At 36.4% G+C, this 22,579-nt stretch overlaps 1 protein-coding gene across 5 annotated transcripts in view; it reads right to left on the bottom strand.

Annotated features, from left to right (window-relative positions):
• SNX7 (sorting nexin 7) overlaps nt 1–22,579 on the bottom strand; it is a 98,240-nt gene that overhangs the window by 57,580 nt on the left and 18,081 nt on the right. For 2 of the 5 annotated variants that reach the window (XM_060026081.1, XM_060026097.1), the window contains exons 2-6: nt 15,756–15,938; nt 4,269–4,316; nt 3,405–3,515; nt 2,900–3,064; nt 641–839 (exon numbers count right to left, since the gene is read on the bottom strand). In XM_060026081.1, the coding sequence (XP_059882064.1) occupies nt 641–839; nt 2,900–3,064; nt 3,405–3,515; nt 4,269–4,316; nt 15,756–15,938 (706 nt within the window). The remainder of the gene's footprint in view (nt 1–640; nt 840–2,899; nt 3,065–3,404; nt 3,516–4,268; nt 4,317–15,755; nt 15,939–22,579) is intronic. The other 3 variants (XM_060026105.1, XM_060026090.1, XM_060026112.1) reach the window with 3 other exon arrangements.

Below are 22,579 nucleotides of genomic sequence, written 5' to 3'. Positions count from 1 at the left end.
AAATGAACCATTTTGAAATAGCCTTCTTAACAAGGCCTGCCCTCATGGGAAACTAGTTAACCAGAGCATAACCTGATGGGGTATTATCAGAACCTAAATGACCTGGAAGGGAAATACCCAACTTGAGCCCACTCTGGTCATCCTGATCCAACTAAGAGGGGGGAGGAAAAAAACCTGAACTTTTGTGAAGCTCACGGTCCAGAGGCACAGACTCACTAAAGGACTGAGACCTGATCACAGGCCTCTAGAATATTTCCTCTCCCCGACACCTCACTACCACATTACTAAAGGCCTATTTACTTTTATGAGTACATCATGTCCGGCTACCAATAAAAAAATTACAAGACATACCAAAAGGCAAAAAACACAATTTGAAGAGAGGGCAAGCATCAGAACCAGATGTGGTAGAGATGTTGGAATTATCAGACCAGGATTTTAAAACAACTCATTAATATGTTAAGGGCTCTAATAGATAAAGTAAACAGCATGCAATAACAGACAGGCACTGTAAGCAGAGACAGAAATCCTAATAATGACCAAAAAGAAATGCTAAGTTGATGTTGCCTTACCACACCAGCAAATGTAAAGATCCATCAGAAATCAAACAACTTTGAAATCACATTTCAGTGATTCTACATACCCCTTTCTTCCTTGTAAATTCTCTGAGATATTTTATCTATCAAATTTATTTTCTGGCTAAATATTTCAATAAAGTTATTCATTTCCATGAACTCCTCGGGGCGGCTTTTAACTCCTCTCATTGATAATGCAACCGCTCTGACCGTCTGCCCCATCCTGCTGAGTAATCCAGGCCCTTGCTTCTTGTGAGAAGAGAGTTCCTAGACAAAAAAATAAAATATGCGTGATGAAGCAGACAATGATATTCCAAGTCCCAACAACAAAAAAGAAATCTAATTAGAAGAATAAAATAAAGATAATAAAAATGTTTCATATACGTCTTTTTTTTTTTTTCACGTTAATTTGAAGCAGATGAGTTTAGGGTACAGTTCTTTCTCTAAATCTCAGTCTCCTTGATAACATTCCTTTTCAAAGAGCTCATGTAAAATATGTTTCCTCAGAGCATGGATCTTTCAAAGAACAAGGTTTAACAGAAGGAATCGCACTTAAGGAGATTACTGGAGAAGATAAGAAGGATGATATGAGATGAAATCCATATTTTATAACAGGAATTTAATAGAAAAATGATTGAGAAAAAGATTTCTTAGGGTCTAACTATAACTACTCCCTGGAAAAAAATTGGAAAACTTCATTAATTCTTTAGTTATAATAATAGCTAGCATTTATTAAGAGCTCAATGTTGCAGGCACTATACCTGCATTCTTATATACATAACTCACAATAACACTATGAAGTAGGTTCTATTATTATCCTCATTGTACAGAAGAAAATAGAAGCAAAGGAAGGTTTGCTCAAGTTCCAAGAGCAATGAATTACTCGATAAGGATTGGAGCCCTAGCAGTCTGACCCTAGGGGCTTCACTGCTAAGCACTAACCTGCTTTGTCTACTTAAAGTCACTAGAATAGTTGGTAAACAGATACTCCCTGACCATAGCTCTGCAACTAACTTAACTGGATAAACTGTGACACTATCTCCACTGGCTGACTGTCTTTGGAGAAAGATTTTTAATAAAATATATAACTAGCTGTTTCTAATTCTAGTTAACTTAGGAGGGTCAGCTACAGACTTGCAAAGTAGAAATGCTATAAAAGGATACACTACAGTATTCCTTCAGAAGTATGGCATACTAAAAAAGAACACCAAGAAGGAGGACAAGGGATTCTGAGGATGGTTGTAGCACTTACTGAAACACAGGTTTGAGATCAAATAAAAGATGAAGAGTAACATACACACACACACAAAATCTATAACAATGCTGACTACCAAATCCACAGATAAAAATATTATGTATTATTTACCCAAATATTAAATAACATATTATCTTTCTCCAGATCTTCTTTCCTAAAGGTCTTACACAAAATAATATATAAACTTGTTTATTTCCATGTCAATATGATTTTGTGTGCAAATAATAACAGATGCTATTCTTGACCAGGCAACACATCTATCGAGGAGTGCTACCACATCATTCGATAGAGTAAACATTATCAGAAACGGCACAAGTCACAACGGGCAAGCTGTTACTGCAACTGCTGACTGCAGATAATGTTTCTAACAGCTTCTAAGGGTCTGGAGTCAGGCCACAAATTCATCTCACATAAGTCACATAGGGCTTCCAGACAGCAAGTACCGTCAAGATTGAGATGAATCACTTTTTAGCTTCGATCACTTTGGCAACAACCGAGAGATAGAAAACTCAACACTGGTCAGTAAGTATTTAATACTGACCGTTGTTCTACCTGTCATCTTTCTTGGTGAGTTACATCTTCATAGAATAAAAGAAAAGGAATATATAAGGTTTCTGTATTAGAAATTAGACCCCCTTCAATTAGGTAATTGAAGGGAAAGTAAGGAAATTATATTATTTACCTATCTCTCCATCCATCTATTTAATAAAATCTTTTATCCTAACTTGAAAAGCCCTGACTAATTACTACTCAAAACAGTGTCAATTTTTAAATGTTTATATATTTTCAGTATTGGCAATATATGCAAGGAGTACCCAGGCATTAAAAAAAAAATCCAGCTACCAAGAGAAATATGAGGATGTATATGTGAGAAAGGTACAAGATTTTCATAATGTTTATACGTAGACCTGACACAGGGTTGTATCTAAAGGATCTCTCTCCAATGTTTAAAAACACATCTTAATTCGAGGCCACTCTTACCTGATTTATAAAGGTAAATAAGAGAAAGCATACAACCTACTACACGTATAGATACTAAAGGATTATATGAGTATAAATTAAAATCCTTTACCCAAGCTTGTGCAGTAAGAAAAACTTTAAAGTCTTCATTAAATGTTAGAGTTGGATGATCAGCAATTCGGTTCAAAAATTTATGCAATGCCTTCCTGCGTGTCTCAATGAAGTCATCGTTAAAGCGTTCCACCATTCCTTTCACTATAAACTTTTCTGGCAATGGCTAGGGCAAAAAAATTTAAAAAGGTATCTGAACATTATGTGGCACAGGATTATAAGGAATTCTACACTTTTTCTTTTTGGAAGATTATTTGAACGTGTGATCATTTCTTATAAAAATAATTTTTCAAAATTCACAACGCTAGAGCCAAACACTAAAATCTTAACACATTACAATACTTTAAAAAAACAAATCTGTACATAGATTGAAAAGTTTAAAAACAAATGTTCCTAAGATAAATGAATTATACTGAATTAAAAGGTCTGAAATTGGGTGTTAGGCATTCTAACGATTCACAAGACAAAATGGCAGTTATTCTGTGAAAAAAAAAATGTAAACTTACTGGAATAATCAGAGTGGGGTGTGCTTCTTCAAGTCTTTCTTTCAACCAAAGGAAATCTTGATAACGTCTCCTAACTTCAAATTCACTGGAGTCAAATTCCCCACGAGACGTCTGAAGAAAGTAGGAGAAAATAACAGCACATGCAATATAAGACAGAAGACATTTGCCTAATGTTATTTTAGACATTCTGAAATAAATGGGTCTCTAAGAAAAACTAACAAATTCTAATTATTCAGTGTTTGTCAGCCTGTCTTTTTTTTTTTTTTTTTTGCAGACATCAATTCATGTAGCAGATGAAACAAAGCAAACTTTCCAGTATTCCCAGAAAGAAAGCAAACATCATGCTCAAATTTAAAATCCAAACTGAAAAAAATCTGTCTTAGAGCAACCATCTGTCTTCCACAAGATTTTAACTACTATTATCTTTGGCATGACTTTCTTGCTAACAAGAAAGTGTGTTCTGAATTTAGGTTTCAAATATATTTCATTTTTCAAGATGATCAGAATTCAGAATTTGAGGAAAGTCCTATTTTTGCAACTTGGAAAATAACCTGAACATAACTGAGAAAAAAATGTTTTCCTGGAATTTGCTCAAATGAATTGCTTTAATAAAATTTGCTTTTAGTATTTGAAAATTCTAACATTATACAGAGTGATTTTACTGCTTTTTAAAAATGTCATTAATGGAAATTTAACGTGAAAAGAAAATCTTCCTATCATTTCTCAAGGAATTCTGAGCTATATGCCTAAACTCCTAAAAACTAAGCAAATACATTAAAATATCTGTTCTTAACAAACTAAAAATCTATTCCAACACACATGACAAGAAGAACATGGGTAAAATACCAACCTCACTTCTATTACCTGAATTCCAAGCCAGATACAAAAATAGCTTAGATAATGCGCCCTCACCTATCATAAGAAAAAAAGTCATTTATATAATTTTTTAAAAAATTATACACAGTAATATTAAGTTTGAGATTTTCCTGGAGAAGTAAACATGGAATAAATAACACATTACATATTTCACATTCACCAGAAATATCAATCACCCACACAGACGAACACAATTGTAAAATTAAGCAGTTCAAGTCAAAATAAGATGCAATCTTAATTGTTATAAAATAAGGCTCACAAAAGCTATACTTGACAAAGTTTATTCTTTTAAAATGAATGTTTAGAATATCATAAAATATATCTTAGCAAAACATTCCCTTTTTAGCGGGAAAAAGTGGAGGTAAATGAGATGCGGAAGTCTAAGGAACTACATGTTCAAAAAACACTACAAAATCTAACTATTATGCCAAATGGTACAAGTTGTGGAAATGGTAAAAATAGGCAAACTAAATCTAGTAGAAACACAGTTTAACAAATATATATACAAGTTGGTATGTGTATATATATATGCAAATACATAAACATGCATACATACATATGCACACAAAACATGTTTAGAGTCACTCATTAAACAACACTTACTGATACCTCCTCATACCTGGCACATACGTATAGGTTCACTACCCATTTCCAAGAAAATAAAATGGCATAACTAACAATAAAAACACTCAAACACTGGGAAGTTAAAGTAAGATAGAGCTTTACATGTCTTCAAGAATTCCCAAAACTTCAAGTAAACACAAAAGAAACTTGTATAAATTCCAGGAACAGAAAGATATAAAATCAAGTCAAATAATTGGTTGATTCCGTCCTCATCACCCTGCCACTGACTTAAAAGAGGAGTTCCCTAACATACTACAATAACAGAAGAAAACAGAGGATAAGTACAAATCTTAAGGACAGTGCATTCTTTCTTCCTACTCTAAGACTTCATTGGGCTTCTAAAGAGTTATAAGTTATATATTATTTCTGCTCCAAAATAACTTTTTAGAACACAAGTTCTTTCTAAGTTGGAAATTTATCATCAAACGCTGTTATTCCTACTGTTTGGAAGTTTTATCTCTATCTTCTAATCTAGAATACAGTTTCCCATGGAAAGTAAATTGTAAATGGTGTTTCATGTCTGACCATAAGAGCTTGCATACTTGAAGTTTAGGACTAATGGACTCATGTGATCTATACCTCAAAATGCATTTATTTAACAAATACTGACCTTTGGTCAAGGGCAAACAGTTACTCTAAATTGGAGGATTTAGAAAATTGTTTTTGAGGGAAAATGAATCTCAGAATCAAGAATACACTTTAACCCACAATTACATACTGGCAGGCATTGATGAGTTTGTCTTCATGATGAGGATGTGAGAGGACAGACCCTTATTAAACCTCTGAGTTCTTACTCCTACATGTCCTAGGTCAAGGCAAATCTCTAATCTCTGAAACAGAAAGTACTTCGTTAGAGCACTCACCTCAGATATTCTAACCTGGAGAGTAAAGGATCATTTCCCATAAGGGGAACAGATGCCAGGAATGTGGGCTTCCTGATATAATTATTTACAATCGGGTCACCCTTAAGTATTTCTAAGTAGGAGATTGCCAGTGTACATGTAGGTATATGAGCATGTGCATTTATCCTTCTTTTTTATGAATATGTATCTTTATTTTTTATTTTATTATTACTTTTAACATCTTTATTGGAGTATAATTGCTTTACAATGGTGTGTTAGTTTCTACTTTATAACAAAGTGTATCAGTTATAAATATACATATATCCCCATACCTCTTCCCTCTTGCATCTCCCTCCCTCCCACCCTCCCTATCCTACCCCTCTAGGTGGTCACAAAGCACTGAGCTGATCTCCCTGTGCTATGTGGCTGCTTCCCACTAGCTATCTATTTTACATTTGGTAGTGTATATATGTCCATGCCACTCTCTCACTTTGTGGCAGCTTACCCTTCCCCCTCCCCATATCCTCAAGTTCACTCTCCAGTAGGTCTGCATCTTTATTCCAGTCTTGCCCCTAGGTTCTTCATGACCATTGTTTTTTGTTTGTTTTTTAGATTCCATAGATATGTGTTAGCATATGCTATTTGTTTTTCTCTTTCTGACGTATTTCACTCTGTATGACAGACTCTATGTCCATCCACCTCACTACAAATAACTCAAATTCGTTCCTTTTATGGCTGAGTAATATTCCATTGTATATATGTGCCACATCTTCTTTATCCATTCATCTGTCAATGGATGCTTCCATGTCCTGGCTATTGTAAATAGAGCTGCAATGAACATTGTGGTACACGACTCTCTTTGAATTATGGTTTTCTCAGGGTATATGCCCAATAGTGGGATTTCTGGGTCATACAGTAATTCTATTTTTAGTTTTCTAAGGAACCTCCATACTGTTCTCCACAGTGCCTGTATCAATTTACATTCCCACCAACAGTTCAAGAGGGTTTCCTTTTCTCCACACCCTCTCCAGCATTTATTGTTTGTAGATTTTTTGATGATGGCCATTCTGACCGGTGGGAGATGATATCTCATTGTAGTTTTGATTTGCATTTCTATACTGATTAATGATGATGAGCATTCTTTCACGTGTTTGTTGGCAATCTGGATACCTTCTTTGGAGAAATATCTATTTAGGTCTTCTGCCCATTTTTGGATTGGGTTGTTTGTTTTTTTGACATTGAGCTGCATGAGCTGCTTGTAAATTTTGGAAATTGATCCTTTGTCAGTCGCTTCATTTGCAAATATTTTCTCCCATTCTGAGGGTTGTCTTTTCATCTTATTTATGGTTTCCTTTGCTGTGCAAAAGCTTTTAAGTTTCATTAGGTCCCATTTATTTATTTTTGTTTTTATTTCCATTTCTCTAGGAGGTGGGTCAAAAAGGATCTTGCTGTGATTTATGTCATAGAGTGTTCTGCCTATGTTTTCCTCTACGAGTTTTATAGTGTCTAGCCTTACATTTAGGTCTTTAATCCATTTTGAGTTTATTTTTGTGTATGGTGTTAGGGCGTGTTCTAATTTCATTCTTTTACATGTACCTGTCCAGTTTTCCCAGCAACACTTATTGAAGAGGCTGTCTTTTCTCCACTGCATATTCTTGCCTCCTTTATCAAAGATAAGGTGACCATATGTGTGTGGGTTTATCTCTGGGCTTCCTATCCTGTTCCACTGATCTATATTTCTGTTTTTGTGCCAGTACCACACTGTCTAGATTACTGTAGCTTTGTAGTATAGTCTGAAGTCAGAGAGCCTGATTCCTGCAGCTTCATTTTTCTTTCTCAAGATTGCTTTGGCTATTTGGGGTCTTTTGTGTTTCCATACAAATTGTGAAATTTTTTGTTCTAGTTCTGTGAAAAATGCCAGTGGTAGTTTGATAGGGATTGCATTGAATCTTTACATTGCTTTGGGTAGTAGAGTCATTTTCACAATGTTGATTCTTCCAATCCAAGAACATGGTATATCAAACAGATGGTATATCTCTCCATCTGTTTGTATCATCTTTAATTTCTTTCATCAGTGTCTTATACTTTTCTACATATAGGTCTTTTCTCTCCTAAGGTACATTTCTTCCTAGGTATTTTATTCTTTTTGCTGCAGTGGTAAATGGGAGTGTTTTCTTTTTTTTTTTTTCTTCTTTTTGCGGTACGCAGGCCTCTCACTGTTGTGGCCTCTCCCATTGCGGAGCACAGGCTCAAGACCCGCAAGCTCAGCGGCCATAGCTTACGGGCCTAGCCACTCCGCGGCATGTGGGATCCTTCCGGACCGGGGCATACACCCGTGTCCCCTGCATCGGCAGGCGGACTCTCAACCACAGCGCCACCAGGGAAGCCCGGGAGTGTTTTCTTAATTTTACCCTCAGATTTTTCATCATTAGTGTATAGGAATGGAAGAGATTTCTGTGCGTTAATTTTGTATCCTGCTACTTTACCAAATTCATTGACTAGCTCTAGTAGTTTTCTGGCAGCATCTTTAGGAGTCTCTATGTGTACTATCATGTCATCTGAAAACAGAGACAGCTTTACTTCTTTTCCAATTTGGATTCCTTTTATTTCTTTTTCTTCTCTGATTGTTATGGCTAAGACTTCCAAAACTATTTTGAATAATAGTGGTGAGAGTGGGCAACCTTGTCTTGCTCCTGATCTTAGTGAAAATGGTTTCAGTTTTTCACCATTGAGAATGATGCTGGCCGTAGGTTTGTCATATATGGCCTTTATTATGGTGAGGTAAGTTCCCTCTATGACTACTTTCTGGAGGATTTTTATCATAAATGGGTATTGAATTTTGTCAAAAGCTTTCTCTGCATTTACTGAGATGATCATATGGTTTTTCTCCTTCAATTTGTTAATATGGTGTATCACATTGATTGATTTACGTATACTGAAGAATCCGTGCATTGCTGGGAGAAAACCCACTTCATCATGGTGTATGATCCTTTTAATGTGCTCTTGGATTCTGTTTGCCAGTATTCTGTTGAGGATTTTTGCATCTATGTTCATCAGTGATATTAGCCTACAGTTTTCTTTCTTTGTGACATCTTTGTCTGTTTTTGGTATCAGAGTGATGGTGGCCTCGTAGAATGAGTTTGGGAGTGTTCCTCCCTCTGCTATATTTTGGAAGAGTTTGAGAAGGATAGGTGTTAACTCTTCTCTAAATGTTTGATCGAATTCACCTGTGAAGCCATCTGGTCCTGGGCTTTTATTTGTTGGAAGATTTTAAATCACAGTTTCAACTTCAGTGCTTGTGATTGGTCTGTTCATATTTTCTATTTCTTCCTGGTTCAGTCTCAGAAGGTTGTGCGTTTCTAAGAAATTTCCATTTCTTCCAGGTTGTCCATTTTATTGGCATATAGTTGCTTGTAGTAATCTCTCATGATCCTTTGTATTTCTGCAGTGTCAGTTGTTACATCTCCATTTTCATTTCCAATTCTATTGATCTGAGTCTTCTCCCTTTTTTTCTTATGAGTCTGGCTAATGATTTATCAATTTTGTTTATCTTCTCAAAGAACCAGCTTATAGTTTTATTGATCTTTGCTATCATTTCCTTCATTTCTTTTTCATTTATTTCTCATCTGATCTTTATGATTTCTTTCCTTCTGCTAACTTTAGGGATTTTTTGTTCTTCTTTCTCTAATTGCTTTAGGTGTAAGATTAGCTTCTTTATTTGAGACGTTTCTTGTTTCTTAAGGTAGGATTGTATTGCTATAAACTTCCCTCTTAGAGCTGCTTTTGCTGCATCCCATAGGTTTTGGGTTGTCGTGTTTTCATTGTCATTTGTTTCTAGGTATTTTTTGATTTCTTCAGTGATCTCATGGTTATTAAGTAGTGTACTGTTTAGCCTCAATGTGTTTGTATTTTTTTACAGATTTTTTCCTGTAACTGATATCTAGTCTGATAGTGTTGCAGTCGGAAAAGATACTTGATACAATTTAAATTTTCTTAAATTTACCAAGGCTTGATTTGTGACCCAAGATATGATCTATCCTGGAGAATGTTCCATGAGCACTTGAGAAGAAATATTCTGCTGTGTTTGGATAGAATGTCCTATAAATATCAATTAAGTCCATCTTGTCTAATGTATCATTTAAAGCTTGTGTTTCCTCATTTATTTTCATTTTGGATGATCTGTCCATTGGTGAAACAGGGATGTTAACGTCTCCTACTATGATTGTGTTACTGTCAATTTCCCCTTTTATGGCTGTTAGTATTTTCCTTATGTATTGAGGTGCTCCTATGTTGGGTGCATAAATATTTACAATTGTTTTATCTTCTTCTTGGATTGATCGCTTGATCATTATGTAGTATGCTTCCTATCTATTGTAATAGTCTTTTTTTTAAAGTCTATATTGTCTGATATGAGAATTGCTACTCCAGCTTTCTTTTGATTTCCATTTACATGGAATATCTTTTTCCATCCCCTCACCCTCAGTCTGTATGTGTCCCTAGGTCTGAAGTGGGTCTCTTGTGGACAGCGTATATACGTGTCTTGTTTTTTTATCCATTCAGCCAGTCTATGTCTTTTGGTTGGAGCATTTAATCCATTTACATTTAAGGTGGTTATCGATATGTATGTTCCTATTACCATTTTCTTAATTGTTTTGGGTTTGTTATGGTAGGTCTTTTCCTTCTCTCGTGTTTCCTGCCTACAGAAGTTCCTTTAGCATTTGTTGTAAAGCTGGTTTGGTGGTGCTGAACCCTCTTAAGTTTTGCTTCTCTGTAAAGGTTTTAATTTCTCCATTAAATCTGAATGAGATCCTTGCTGGGTAGAGTAATCTTGGTTGTAGGTTTTTCCCCTTCATCACTTTAAATATGTCCTTCCACGCCCTTCTGGCTTGCAGAGTTTCTGCTGAAAGATCAGCTGTTAACCTTATGGGGATTCCCTTCTGAGTTATTTGTTGGTTTTCCCTTGCTGTATTTAATTTTTGATAGTTTGCTTAATATGTGTCTTGGCATGTTTCTCCTTGGATTTATCCTGTATGGGATTCTCTGTGCTTCCTGGACTTGATTAACTATTTCCTTTACCATATTAGGGAAGTTTTCAACTATAATCTCTTCAAATATTTTCTCAGTCCCTTTCTTTTTCTCTTTTTCTTCTGGGACCCCTATAATTCAAATGTTGGTGTGCTTAATGTTGTCCCAGAGGTCTCTGAGACTTTCCTCAATTCTTTTCATTCTTTTTTCTTTATTCTGCTCTGCAGTAGTTATTTCCACTATTTTATCTTCCAGGTCATTTATCCGTTCCTCTGCCTCAGTTATTCTGCTATTGATCCCTTCAGTGAACTTTTAATTTCATTTATTGTGTTGTTCATACTGTTTGTTTGTTCTTTAGTTCTTCTAGGTCTTTGTTAAACGTTTCTTGTATTTTCTCCATTCTATTTCCAAGATTTTGGTTCATCTTTACGATCATTATTTTGAATTCTTTTTCAGGTAGACTGCCTATTTCCTCTTCATTTGTTTGGTCTGGTGGGTTTTTGCCTTGCTCCTTCATCTGCTGTGTGTTTCTCTGTCTTCTCATTTTGCTTAACTTACTATGTTTGGGGTCTCCTTTTCACAGGCTGTAGGTTTGTAGTTCCTGTTGTTTTGGGGTTTTGCCCCTAGTGGCTAAGGTTGGTTCAGTGGGTTGTGTAGGCTTCCTGGTCGAGGGGACTAGTGCCTGTGTTCTGGTGGATGAGGCTGGATCTTGTCGTTCTGGTGGACAGGTCCACGTCTGGTGGTGTGTTTTGGGCTGTCTGTGGCCTTAATATTTTAGGCAGCCTCTCTGCTAATGGGTGGGGTTGTGTTCCTGTCTTGCTAGTTGTTTGGCATAGGGTGTCCAGCACTGTAGCTTGCTGGTCGTTGAGTGGAGCTGGGTCTTGGTGTTGAGATGGAGATCTCTGGGAGATTTTCACCGTTTGATATTACGTGGAGCTGGGAGGTCTCTTGTGGACCAGTGTCCTGAACTTGTCTCTTCCACCTCAGAGGCAGAGCCCTGATGCCTGGCTGGAGCATCAAAAGCCTGTCATCCACATGGCTCAGAATAAAAGGGAGAAAAGAAAGAAAGAAAGAAAGAAGATAAAATGAAATAAAATAAAATAAGAAAGTTATTAAAATAAAAAATAATTAAAAATTTTTTAAAGTAATAAAAAAAGAAGAAAGAGGAGAGGAACCAAAGCAAAAAACAAATCTACCAATGATAACAGGAGCTAAAAACGATACTAAAAAAACCAAACAAACAAAAAACGGACAGACAGAATCCTAGGACAAATGGTAAAAGCAAAGCTATACAGACAAAATCACATACAGAAACATACACATACACACTCACAAAAAGAGAAAAATGGAAAAAAAAAAATATATATATATCGTTGCTCCCAAAGTCCACGTCCTCAATTTGGGATAATTTGTTGTCTACTCAGGTATTCCACAGACGCAGGGTACATCCAGTTGATTGTGGAGATTTAGTCTGCTGCTCCTGAGGCTGCTGGGAGAGATTTCCCTTTCTCTTCTTTGTTCTCACAGCTCCTGGGGTTCAGTTTTGGATTTGGCCCCGTCTCTGCGTGTAGGTCACCTGAGGGTGTCTGTTCTTCGCTCAGACAGGACAGAGTTAAAGGAGCAGCTGATTCATGGACTCTGGCTCACTCAGGACAGGGGGAGGGAGGGGTACAGAGTGTGGGGTAAGCCTGTGGCGGCAGAGGCCAGTGTAACATTACAACAGCCTGAGGTGCCGTGTGTTCTCCCAGGGAAGTTGTCCCTGGGTCACGGGACCCTGCCAGTGGCGGGCTGCACAGGCTCCCGGGAGGGGAGGTGTGGATAGTGACCTGTGCTTTCACACAAGCTTCTTGGTGGCTGCAGCAGCAGACTTAGCATTCATGCCGGTCTCTGGGGTCCGCGTTGTTAGCTGTGGCTTGCGCCCATCTCTGGAGCTCGTTTAGGCAGTGCTCTTAATCCCCTCTCCTCATGCACCAGGAAACAAAGAGGCAAGAAAAAGTCTCCTGCCTCTTCGACAGCTCCAGACCTTTTCCCGGACTCCCTCCGGGCTAGCTGGGGTGCACTGGCCCCCTTCAGGCTGTGTTCACGCAGCCAACCCCAGTCCTCTCCCTGGGATCTGACCTTCGAAGCCCGAGCCTCAGCTCCCAGTGCCTGCCCACCCCGGCGGGTGAACAGACAAGCCTCTCGGGCTGGTGAGTGCTGGTCAGCACCGATCCTCTGTGTGGGAATCTCTCCGCTTTGCCCTCCGCACCCCTGTGGCTGCACTCTCCTCTGTGGCTCCAAAGCTTCCCCCCTCCGCCACCGGCAGTCTCCGCCCGCAAAGGGCCTCCCTAGTTTGGAAAGTGGAAACTTTTCCTCCTTCACAGCTCCCTCCCACTGGTGCAGGTCCCATCCCTATTCTTTTGTCTCTGTTTTTTCTTTTTAATTTTGCCCTACCCAGGTACGTGGGGAGTTTCTTGCCTTTTGGGAGTTCTGAGGTCTTCTGCCAGCATTCAGTAGGTGTTCTGTAGGAGTTGTTCCACATGTAGATGTATTTCTGGGGAGGAAGGTGATCTGCACGTCTTACTCCTCTGCCATCTGGAAGCTCCTCCTGCATTTATCCTCATAATCTTGGTGTCCATGAATGTAAAATTTTTTAATATTTATTTATTTATTTATTTATATTTGGCTGCATTGGGTCTTCGTTGCTGCGCGCGTGCTTTCTCTAGTTGCGGCGAGCGGGGTCTACTCTTTGCTGCGGTGTGCAGGCTTCTCATTGCAATGGCTTCTCTTGTGGAGCATGGCCTCTAGGCACACGGGCTTCAGTACTCGTGGCACACGGGTACTGTGTGCCAATGACTGTGTTGTATAACCTTTGGCAAGTTTTGAGTTTCAGTGGGCTCATTCACAAAATGAGGGTAAATCATAAGATCCAGATTGTTGTGAGCTTCAGATGAGTTAAAACATATAAAGTGGTTAGAACATTGCCTGGCACAAATTAGTCCCACAATAAAAGTTAGTTTAACACACTATAATGTTATCACTATCACTATTACTACTACTACTACAAGAGCAGTACATTTAAAATATGATGTAATATGGATAACTCATAAGAACTGTATGTCTATGATTAGAATGAAATCCATAGGGTGTTTTATAAAGTGTCTTTCTGAAAGAAACAAATGAGGGGAAAATAATTCAGTTTCACAAAATCTTTGCTAGAAAGGGTAATGAAAATGGATGATTATAACAGTAGTAACAGGAGAAATCTGGCTCTATTCTTAGCAGTGTGTCTGTATTAACACACTAAATATTCACAAAGACCATACGAGGTTAGTACTGTTATCTAATTTACAAATGAGGAAACTAAGCATAGAGAGGTTAATTAAATAGCAAGGAAGGGGGGCGATCAAGATTCAACTCCATGCTGTCTTGCTCTACAGCATCTTGATATGACTATGATACTATAAATTTCTTCACTCACTCACTCACCGAAAGGTTAAATTGCTAACTTGCTATATCCCAAGGATTGTGTTTAGAATTATGGATAACTTAAGATACAATTACCTTCCTTGAGAAGCTCACAGACTCATTGGGAATAAATACAAATAAACACACAGTTAGTGACCTACACACAGGTAGGTGTCAATTACTGAATACTTATTATATGTTAGGTACTTTGCTAAGTGTTTTACATTGATTAGTTATCCTAACTTAATTCTTACAGCAACTCTACAGAACCAGGTTCTATTATCATTTCAGTCTTATAAATTAAAAAACAAAAAACCCTGAGGCTTAGAAGGACTAAATATAGGCTTTTGATTTCTTTGCTACACTGACTGTGGTATCTTACATTCTTTAAGAGTTCAGTTAGAACACTGTGAGCAAACAGAAGAAAGAGGACTCAGCACGTGGGGCAGAGGTGGTGGGCATCATTTTGAATTATATCTTGAAAAACAAACAGTAACTCTTCTGTCTGAAAGTGGGAAGGGCATACCAGACAGAAGAAAAAGCATATGCAAAATCATGAGAGGAAGAAATAGCCTAGAATATTCAGATAAAAGAGGTAGTTCTATGCAAGTGGAGAGCAGGGGTATTACAAGTCGGGAGTAAGAGGTGAGTCATATATGGTACGCTGGCCCCAGACTGAGAAGTTCTCTATATATCATACAAAGGAGTCTGCACTTTGTTCTGTAGGAAGTGAGGAGCCAGGGAAGGATCTTAAGAATCTGAGTAAAGAGATCAGATATATACATCTTTATGCAACATAATTAGCAGCAGTGTGGAGGCTGCACTGGAAGAAGTGATTATATGAACAGGGTCCAAAAGCTTTGCAGCTACAAAAGGGATGCACTACAAGAGATGTAGAGTGAGGCTTCATCAGCAAAATATTATAACTTATAAATAGAATTCTTGAAGGCTGCTATTACACAAAGGACTTTAAAAAAAGATTATACTATTTGTTTTTCTTTACTTTTTCAGAGTAAACTGTCTTTTTGCAGAGCCTTGTCCTAGGAGTCAGGAGACTCAGATTCTAGATCTGTCCTTGCATCATTAAACAACTAACAGTGTTTCATATATTGATATAAGATAAAGTGGCCATTTGCTCTTATTTGGAAAACAAATGAAATTATTTTTTTGGAATCTTCAGAAGAAATGTGAACACAAAATATTGTATCATGTTTTTAACTAGTTGTTTTCTTTATTAGCAAACTGAGGCTCTTCTTTTCCAAATATATTTCTTTATAATTTTTAAACTAAAAACCTAAAATGTTCCTATTTTAATAAGCACAACTGCTAAAATACAAGTGACTGGTACTCAGGTTAATTTGAATTCATATAGAACAAGTGAAGGACAGATAAGATGCAATGTCTTACTCAAAATGGCTGAAAAACTAGAAGTCAATTCAGTTAAGATTCTCTAAGTTGAGTGTCAAAGTGAACAAGAAGCAGTTCCAAAAGTTCAAAAAAGCAACTATATTCAAGAAAATGTTCATTAAATACTTACCTTAGTAATAATCCTATAAGTAATGAATGTTTCAATTGTAGTAACATGGCTTTCAGGTTCATCAACTGTAATGAAAAGATCTTTCAAATCTGGCTCATCTTCAAACTTGACTTGGTTTATCATTGATAAAGGGGATGTTGGCATCACAGGGCTGAAGGAATTCATGTCCATCAATGAGGCATCCTAGGAATAAAACAATCAAAAATTAATATCTATAAGGAATAAAAAGTTAAAATCCTCTTTTTCTTAGGCACGACAAATACTAATCAAATATGTCAAGAACAAAAAGGATAACTGGACTCCTGCTTAAATAAGGTATATGGAATATGTATTTTTATCTCTGCTTCTTCTCAAAATCCCACTTTAAAAATGACAGTAAAGAAACAAAGACAGAACAAGACAAAAAGTCATAAAAAGGCATAAACCCTCAAGGTAAAAAGAAGAGACTAAGCAAACAAAGTTAACTACTGTTTTGGAAACTGATGGTTGAGTGGTAACTGAAAAGCAGTGCAGAAACAGCTAGAGTAAATGTAGGAGAGAATGGTAGACCAGGAAAAAGAAGGCACATTTATGACACAGGATCACAGCGACACTCAAGAATTAGAGGTGCCAGGAACCTGTGGACATAGAATGCTGGAAGAGTTAAACCAGAGGATTGGTTGAAAAGCTCATAAAACAAAAAAGGAGTTAGTACCTCAGATTCCCTCACCTACCCCATGCAATCAGGCGACTTTTCTTCCCCAGTTTTGCAAAAAACCTGGAAATTTGCTTTCTGGAGTGTCTCTGAACTCAAGAGCACCAGGCAGGATGGAGGGAGAGAGAGGCCCTATGAAAATACAGATATCACGGGAAAGTCCTACATACTAGAGGAAACGATATCCAGCCCTTTCCCCTCATTTGGCCCCAAGAACGTGGGCAGCAAGATGTTGAATGTCTACTCAGCTTGTCAGTACCTGGTGCGGGAACTACCGAACATCTCAACATGTGGAAAGCCTCTGATGTGAAAGATTCACAAATAAAGAAACAAAGAGAATACAGGAAGCAGACAGAATAGAGAATATAATGCTTTAAAAATAGATGAACTCATTAGCGATAAGAATGATATCAAATTCATGAATAAAACAGGTGTTATTTTTCAAAAAAATTCAGAGAACAACAGGAAAACCAATAAAAAAGGAGACTCGTGAAAGTTGAAATATGATGGAAGGATAAAAACTCAAGCGGAAGTTCAAAAGATTTAACTTGAGAACTAAGCTGAACCAAAAGAACATGGGATGGAAAAGGAGAGAGAAGTATTTTTAAAAATTAGAGGATCCAGGTAGATAGTACCTGAATGAACAGAATTCCAGAAAATGAAGAAGGAAAATGTCCTCTGAATTGAAGTATTTCCAGGTTGACAGGGCCTAGCAGGCCTCCTCAAAATGAAGAGGACAGTAGTGGGGTGGGTAGTATCCCTACAAGCATCTATCACCATGCCATTTCATAACAGTGGGGATTTTCAATTCCTACAAGCTTCCAGAGAGACTATAAACAGGTAAAATACAATAGGAATGGCTTCAGATTTCTCAGTGGTAACACTGGAAACTAAATGATAATAAAATAGTATCTTTAAAATTTTTAGAGGAAAATATTTCCTACCTAGAATTATATACATAGCCAAACTGTCATTCAAGTATACAGGTAGAATGAAGCCATTTCAGATAGGAAAGATTTCAAAAACTGACTTTCCATGTACCCATTCTTACACATTCTTTGGAAAACTCTTCACTTTTCCAAAATAAGGGCATATACCAAGAAAGAAGAAATATATCTGAAAGTAAGAGATTCAACATAGAAGAGAACTAAAGGAAATTCCTTGGATGACAGTGAAAGAACAGACTTAGAGAACAACCTATACAGACTACAGCAGAAAGACTCCGGGGGGCAAGGAGATGAAGAGGGAAAGAATAAAGGAAGAGAGGGAGGAAGGAAAGAGAAAGAGCAAAGGAAAAAGGGAAAGAGAATGAGGGAAGGAGGGAGGGAGGGAGAAAGGAAGGAAGGGAGGAGGGAAGTGGGGAGGGAGGGAGGCTGACAGAATACCTGATACATTTAAGCATAATGAAAGGAAGCATGCTATATTAGATTTTATAGATGAATTGGTGCAAAAAAGCCAAGAGGCAGAGAAAACAAGAGAGGGAGAAAGGGAGGGCCTAAAATAAAGGAATGAATGAATGATGAACTCTAAAGAAAACAAAAGGTACAAGTATGAAAAATGTAATCATAGTTCATTACATGGCTTAACTGTAAATAAAAATAAATTGTTCTTAATACTGAATTTAACTAAACATGGTGATACAGTTATATTAAGATAATGGGGGGAAAAACATATGTATATGTTAGAAGGAAGGAGACATTGCCTATAAAACAGTTTCAAACATGCCAATACCATGAAGGAAAAGGAAGATGAGGAACTGTTCCAGACTGATGCAGACCAAAGAGACACAAGAGCCAAAGCAACATATGATCTTGGATTGGATTCTGTTCCAAAGGAGAAGAGCCTTTGTTTTTTCTCTCTAAATGATATTATTGGGACAACTGAAAATTTTGAAAGGGTCTGTGGATTAGAATATAGTATTATGTCAATATTAATTTCCTGATTTGCATACTTATACTGTGATTACGCAGGACAGTGTCCTTGTTTTCAAAAAATATACACAGATTTAATTAGGAGTAATAAAACATGTCTCTAATTTACTCAACTTGCACACACACAGAGAAAACAAATGTTGTGAAATGGTAATAACTGGGAAATCTAGATTCTTTGTGGTATTCTTGCAACACTTCTCCAAGTTTGCAATTATTTCAAAATAAAAAGTATATTTATAGTTTTCAAAAGTCAAATCATCTGACAAGGCTTAAAATAAAATGAAACAAATTAAAAAAGCAGCATCACATGCTCCACTATTGCTATTACCAGTTCATGCTCCTCAGAAGCAAATTCAGAACTCTATTAGCTATTTTTGTTCCTTGTTACCTTCCTTATTTCAAAATAACATATATTTTCTTTTTTTTTTAATTTTTCAATTTTCATATTATCAGTAGGTTTCCTACTAAGGAGGATGAAGAGTATTTATTTAAGCCAATTAATTATATGAGTATAGACTCAGAATCCTATTTTACTCAATGGGTTATAATCCATTAATATAATTTATTTTGATGTTCTAAGTGCCCAAAATTTGCCTAGTAGGAGCTCCTTAAAGCTGGCATCTGTGTGTTTTTGATATGTCTTCATTTTTCCTTGAGCACTTTATTTTCTGGCATAGCAAGATGTTTCAGATTTATGTTATATTTTCCCTGCCCCAGTCATGGAATCAGACATTTCTCCAAGGAGCTCTGGTTTCTTTTAGAGGAGACTGGTATTTAGAAAACAAGATATAAATGCTAGAAAATATATGTATATTAGGCATGATTTAGACCAAGGAATAGAGGACAAATTACAGTTGAGTTGATCAGACACACAAAAACATGGAGACAATAAATGTCTTGCAACAAAAGTTTAGTGAAACAAATTATGGTATATACCTACAATAGGATACAATAAAGTCTATCCACATATTAGAATACAATAAAGTGATTAATATATTAGAAGAATATATAGTAACTTGGAAAAAGATTCCCAGTATGGTATTAAGAGAAAATATTAGCTCATAAAATTTGTATTCAACTAGATTCTAATGCATGTATGTGTATTTATGTGTGTGTATGACAGAGGGGGATCAGAGGGTAGGAGAGAAAAAGTGAGAAATAGCGCACTCACGATATGCATGCACTCATGAACTTAGAAGCTATACAAGAAAGTTAACAGAAGTTATTCCAGGTGTTGGGATTGCTGTTGAGTTTAATATTTTCCTGTCTGAGTTGCTGTATTTCCAAATATTCTAAAATAAACGTGCATCATTTTGAAAAAAGGTTTTTAATTGTTTAGAGTCAACACTGTATCTAACGTGTTCAGAAACAGTAAGAACTACTGTAAAAAAAAAAAACAGTAAAAACTACTGAAAAAACTACTGTGAAAAAAAAACAGTAAGTTAAGAGAGCTGTCTAGGGCCATTTTGGCAGAAGACCTTGGATTACATATTTGATTATCTGTTATTTTTTCTTAATTCAAAGTTGTATAGTTAAATATGAAATTTAAAAATATGTCCGGAATCACATGAAAATGGGATTGTCAAAATAAATTATGGGATGCTAACACGATGGAATACTAAGCAGCCATTAAAACCAGAATTTAGAGGTTTCAAATAAATGTGCAATCAGCATGTACAAAAATCTCTCTCAATTATCATTTCATATAAACAGTAGTTTTTTAAGTTGATGGGCAAATGTGCTTTAAATTTCACTGACAGTGCATACAACCATGTGCTTTGGCGTTCTTTGTAGTCACCCTCTTAACTCACCACAACCCACTTCTTTTACCTACTACATAATTTAGCATTCTATTTCTTCTGCTTAAAATGCATCCTTTCGTAGAGTGGAAAAGATCTGCCTGAATTTATAAAGGCTCACAATTCCAATGAGTGTAGTGTGGTGTCATAAAAATATGCTTCAATATCTAGCAAAGGAAGAAAATTACAGGCTGAAATTTAGCAACATCCAAGATTTCAGTAGAAGGATGTAAATTACTATGAATCACTCAAAAACATTCTTAAAACCTCAATAAAAGTGACTATCCAAAGAGTTTTATATTCGCTTCAAAAAAAGGAAAGAAAATATACTGACAATACTTAAAAGATTTACATTTGGACACGAATAAGTAAAGACAATAAGTGTTTGAGAAGATCCAAAGAAGTAACTGACCAAAAAGAACTTCATTTAACTTTTTGTGGTTGATGCTTTTCAGGAGAAATGGATCGTTAAAATTTGTTCTTTCCAAACAAAGTTCTTACTTCCACAATAACGCATGCCTCTTTATCCTGCTAGTTCTCTCTGTCTTTCTCCCCGTCCTCAATCTCATTTATACATTCGTTCATTCTTAGCATTTGGATATACAACCATTATCCTATGATATTTCACACAATGAAAATACATCTTTTCATTTTTTTTCTTCAAGAGATTAAAGCAGAAGGGAAATTATTTGCATGGTAAATCTCTACTTCTTAAATAACATTGAATACCTTTCTTATAGCTAGCATAGTGAAAACACACTCACACTCACTCAAAAAATCTTGGGATGGTTTCAGGCTGAGATTTGAATATGTATAATAGAGAAGTAAGCCAAATTGTCGCAGGAAGTCATTGTCTTTTATCCTTACTGCAAATCAACACATTCACTGTAAGAGAAACCATTTAAGTGACTTTCCTGAAATGAATGGACATTAGCACTGTGCTAGAATAATACTGAAATTTGTTGACAAAGTCACTTACAAATTAAGGGTAAGTTTTCTTTGTTCTTTTTTTTGGTTTATTATAAGCATTTGTTGTGGGTTGAACCATGTCCTCCCAAAATTCATATGTTGAGGTCCCCCAGTACCTCAGAATGCGACCTTATTTGGTGACAGGATCTTTACAGAGGTAATCAAGTTAAAATGAGGTCACTGGAGTGGGTTCTGATGCAATATGACTGGTATCTGTATAAAAAAGGGGAAATTTGGACATAGACGTTCATAGAGGGAAAACATGAGACATAGGGAGAAGACAGCCATCTATAAGCCAAGTGGAGAGACTGGGAACAGATCCTTCCCTCACTGCCCTCAGAAGGAACCAATCCTGCTGACACCTTAATTTCAGATTCTAGCTTCCAGAAGTGTGAGAAAATAAATTTCCGGCTGTTTAAGACACCTAGTCTGTGGTACTTTGTTACGGTAGCCCTAGCAAATGAACAGCATTTCTGTATATAGAGTGGTACATAATAAATATTTAAGGAAGGAAACAAGGATAGAAAGGAAGGAAGGAATTATAATTAAAATATTTCATCCTTGCTCCATTAATTTTTTTTACAGGTTAACAATCAACTTCAGTAATTTCTGAGAAATGTTTTTTGCCTCCCACTTTTAATGCTATTAGATGGTTCCAACGTTCTACTATTGAAATAAATAAAATACAGAGCTGAAATTTAAAACAAACAATGACTTGCCAATATTTGAGTGCTCAGGAAATAAACTCCAAAAGAAACAGGTTGAAAGGTGAGATATGATCTCTCTAAGAGGTGTTCTTCCTTAATATCCTTCACTAAGATGCTACTCGGGAACATCTCATAAATATAACATGAATTACTCTGATAATACTAAATTGCAACCACCATCTGTGCACAAACAACTATTTTCTTTTTACAAGTAGAGGGAAAAAAATCAATGTGAGAAGTGTGATAAATCAGAATACTGGCATGAAAAGGCCATGCAAATAAAATTGCTGATGTACAAGAAACACGTACACCAAGAGACATCTGGTAAAAAGCAACTTAAAGTGGAAGGAGTTTGAGAAACCATGTTGTTATGAGGGACACTCATCTTGATGGGCCTAAATTTAGACTTACCAGCTGTGTTTTGGTTTACAACTCCTTCCAATCTGCCTGCTTATAATAATAATAAAAAATTAGAAAGGCCTTCTGTGGAACACTGTTGGAAATGTGATTGGGGGAAAAGCCAGCCTATGTCGTGTTCTATAAAGGGGCATACAACACTCAATAATCTTGTTTGACATAATTTCCAGTGCTATGTAGTATATATACCCTTGTATGCATATATCATAATCTATTTATTCATTTTTCTGTTTCTATTTTCTAACAGTGTTGCTTTGAATATACTTGGACTTTTTCAGGTTTTGTGCACTATGAAGTTATATACTGA

The sequence above is a fragment of the Delphinus delphis genome, chromosome 1, assembly GCF_949987515.2.
Source record: "Delphinus delphis chromosome 1, mDelDel1.2, whole genome shotgun sequence".
Taxonomy (NCBI): Eukaryota; Metazoa; Chordata; class Mammalia; order Artiodactyla; family Delphinidae; genus Delphinus; species Delphinus delphis.
The sequence above is the reverse complement of the archived record's forward strand: the minus strand, read 5'-3'. Positions and strand labels throughout refer to the sequence as shown.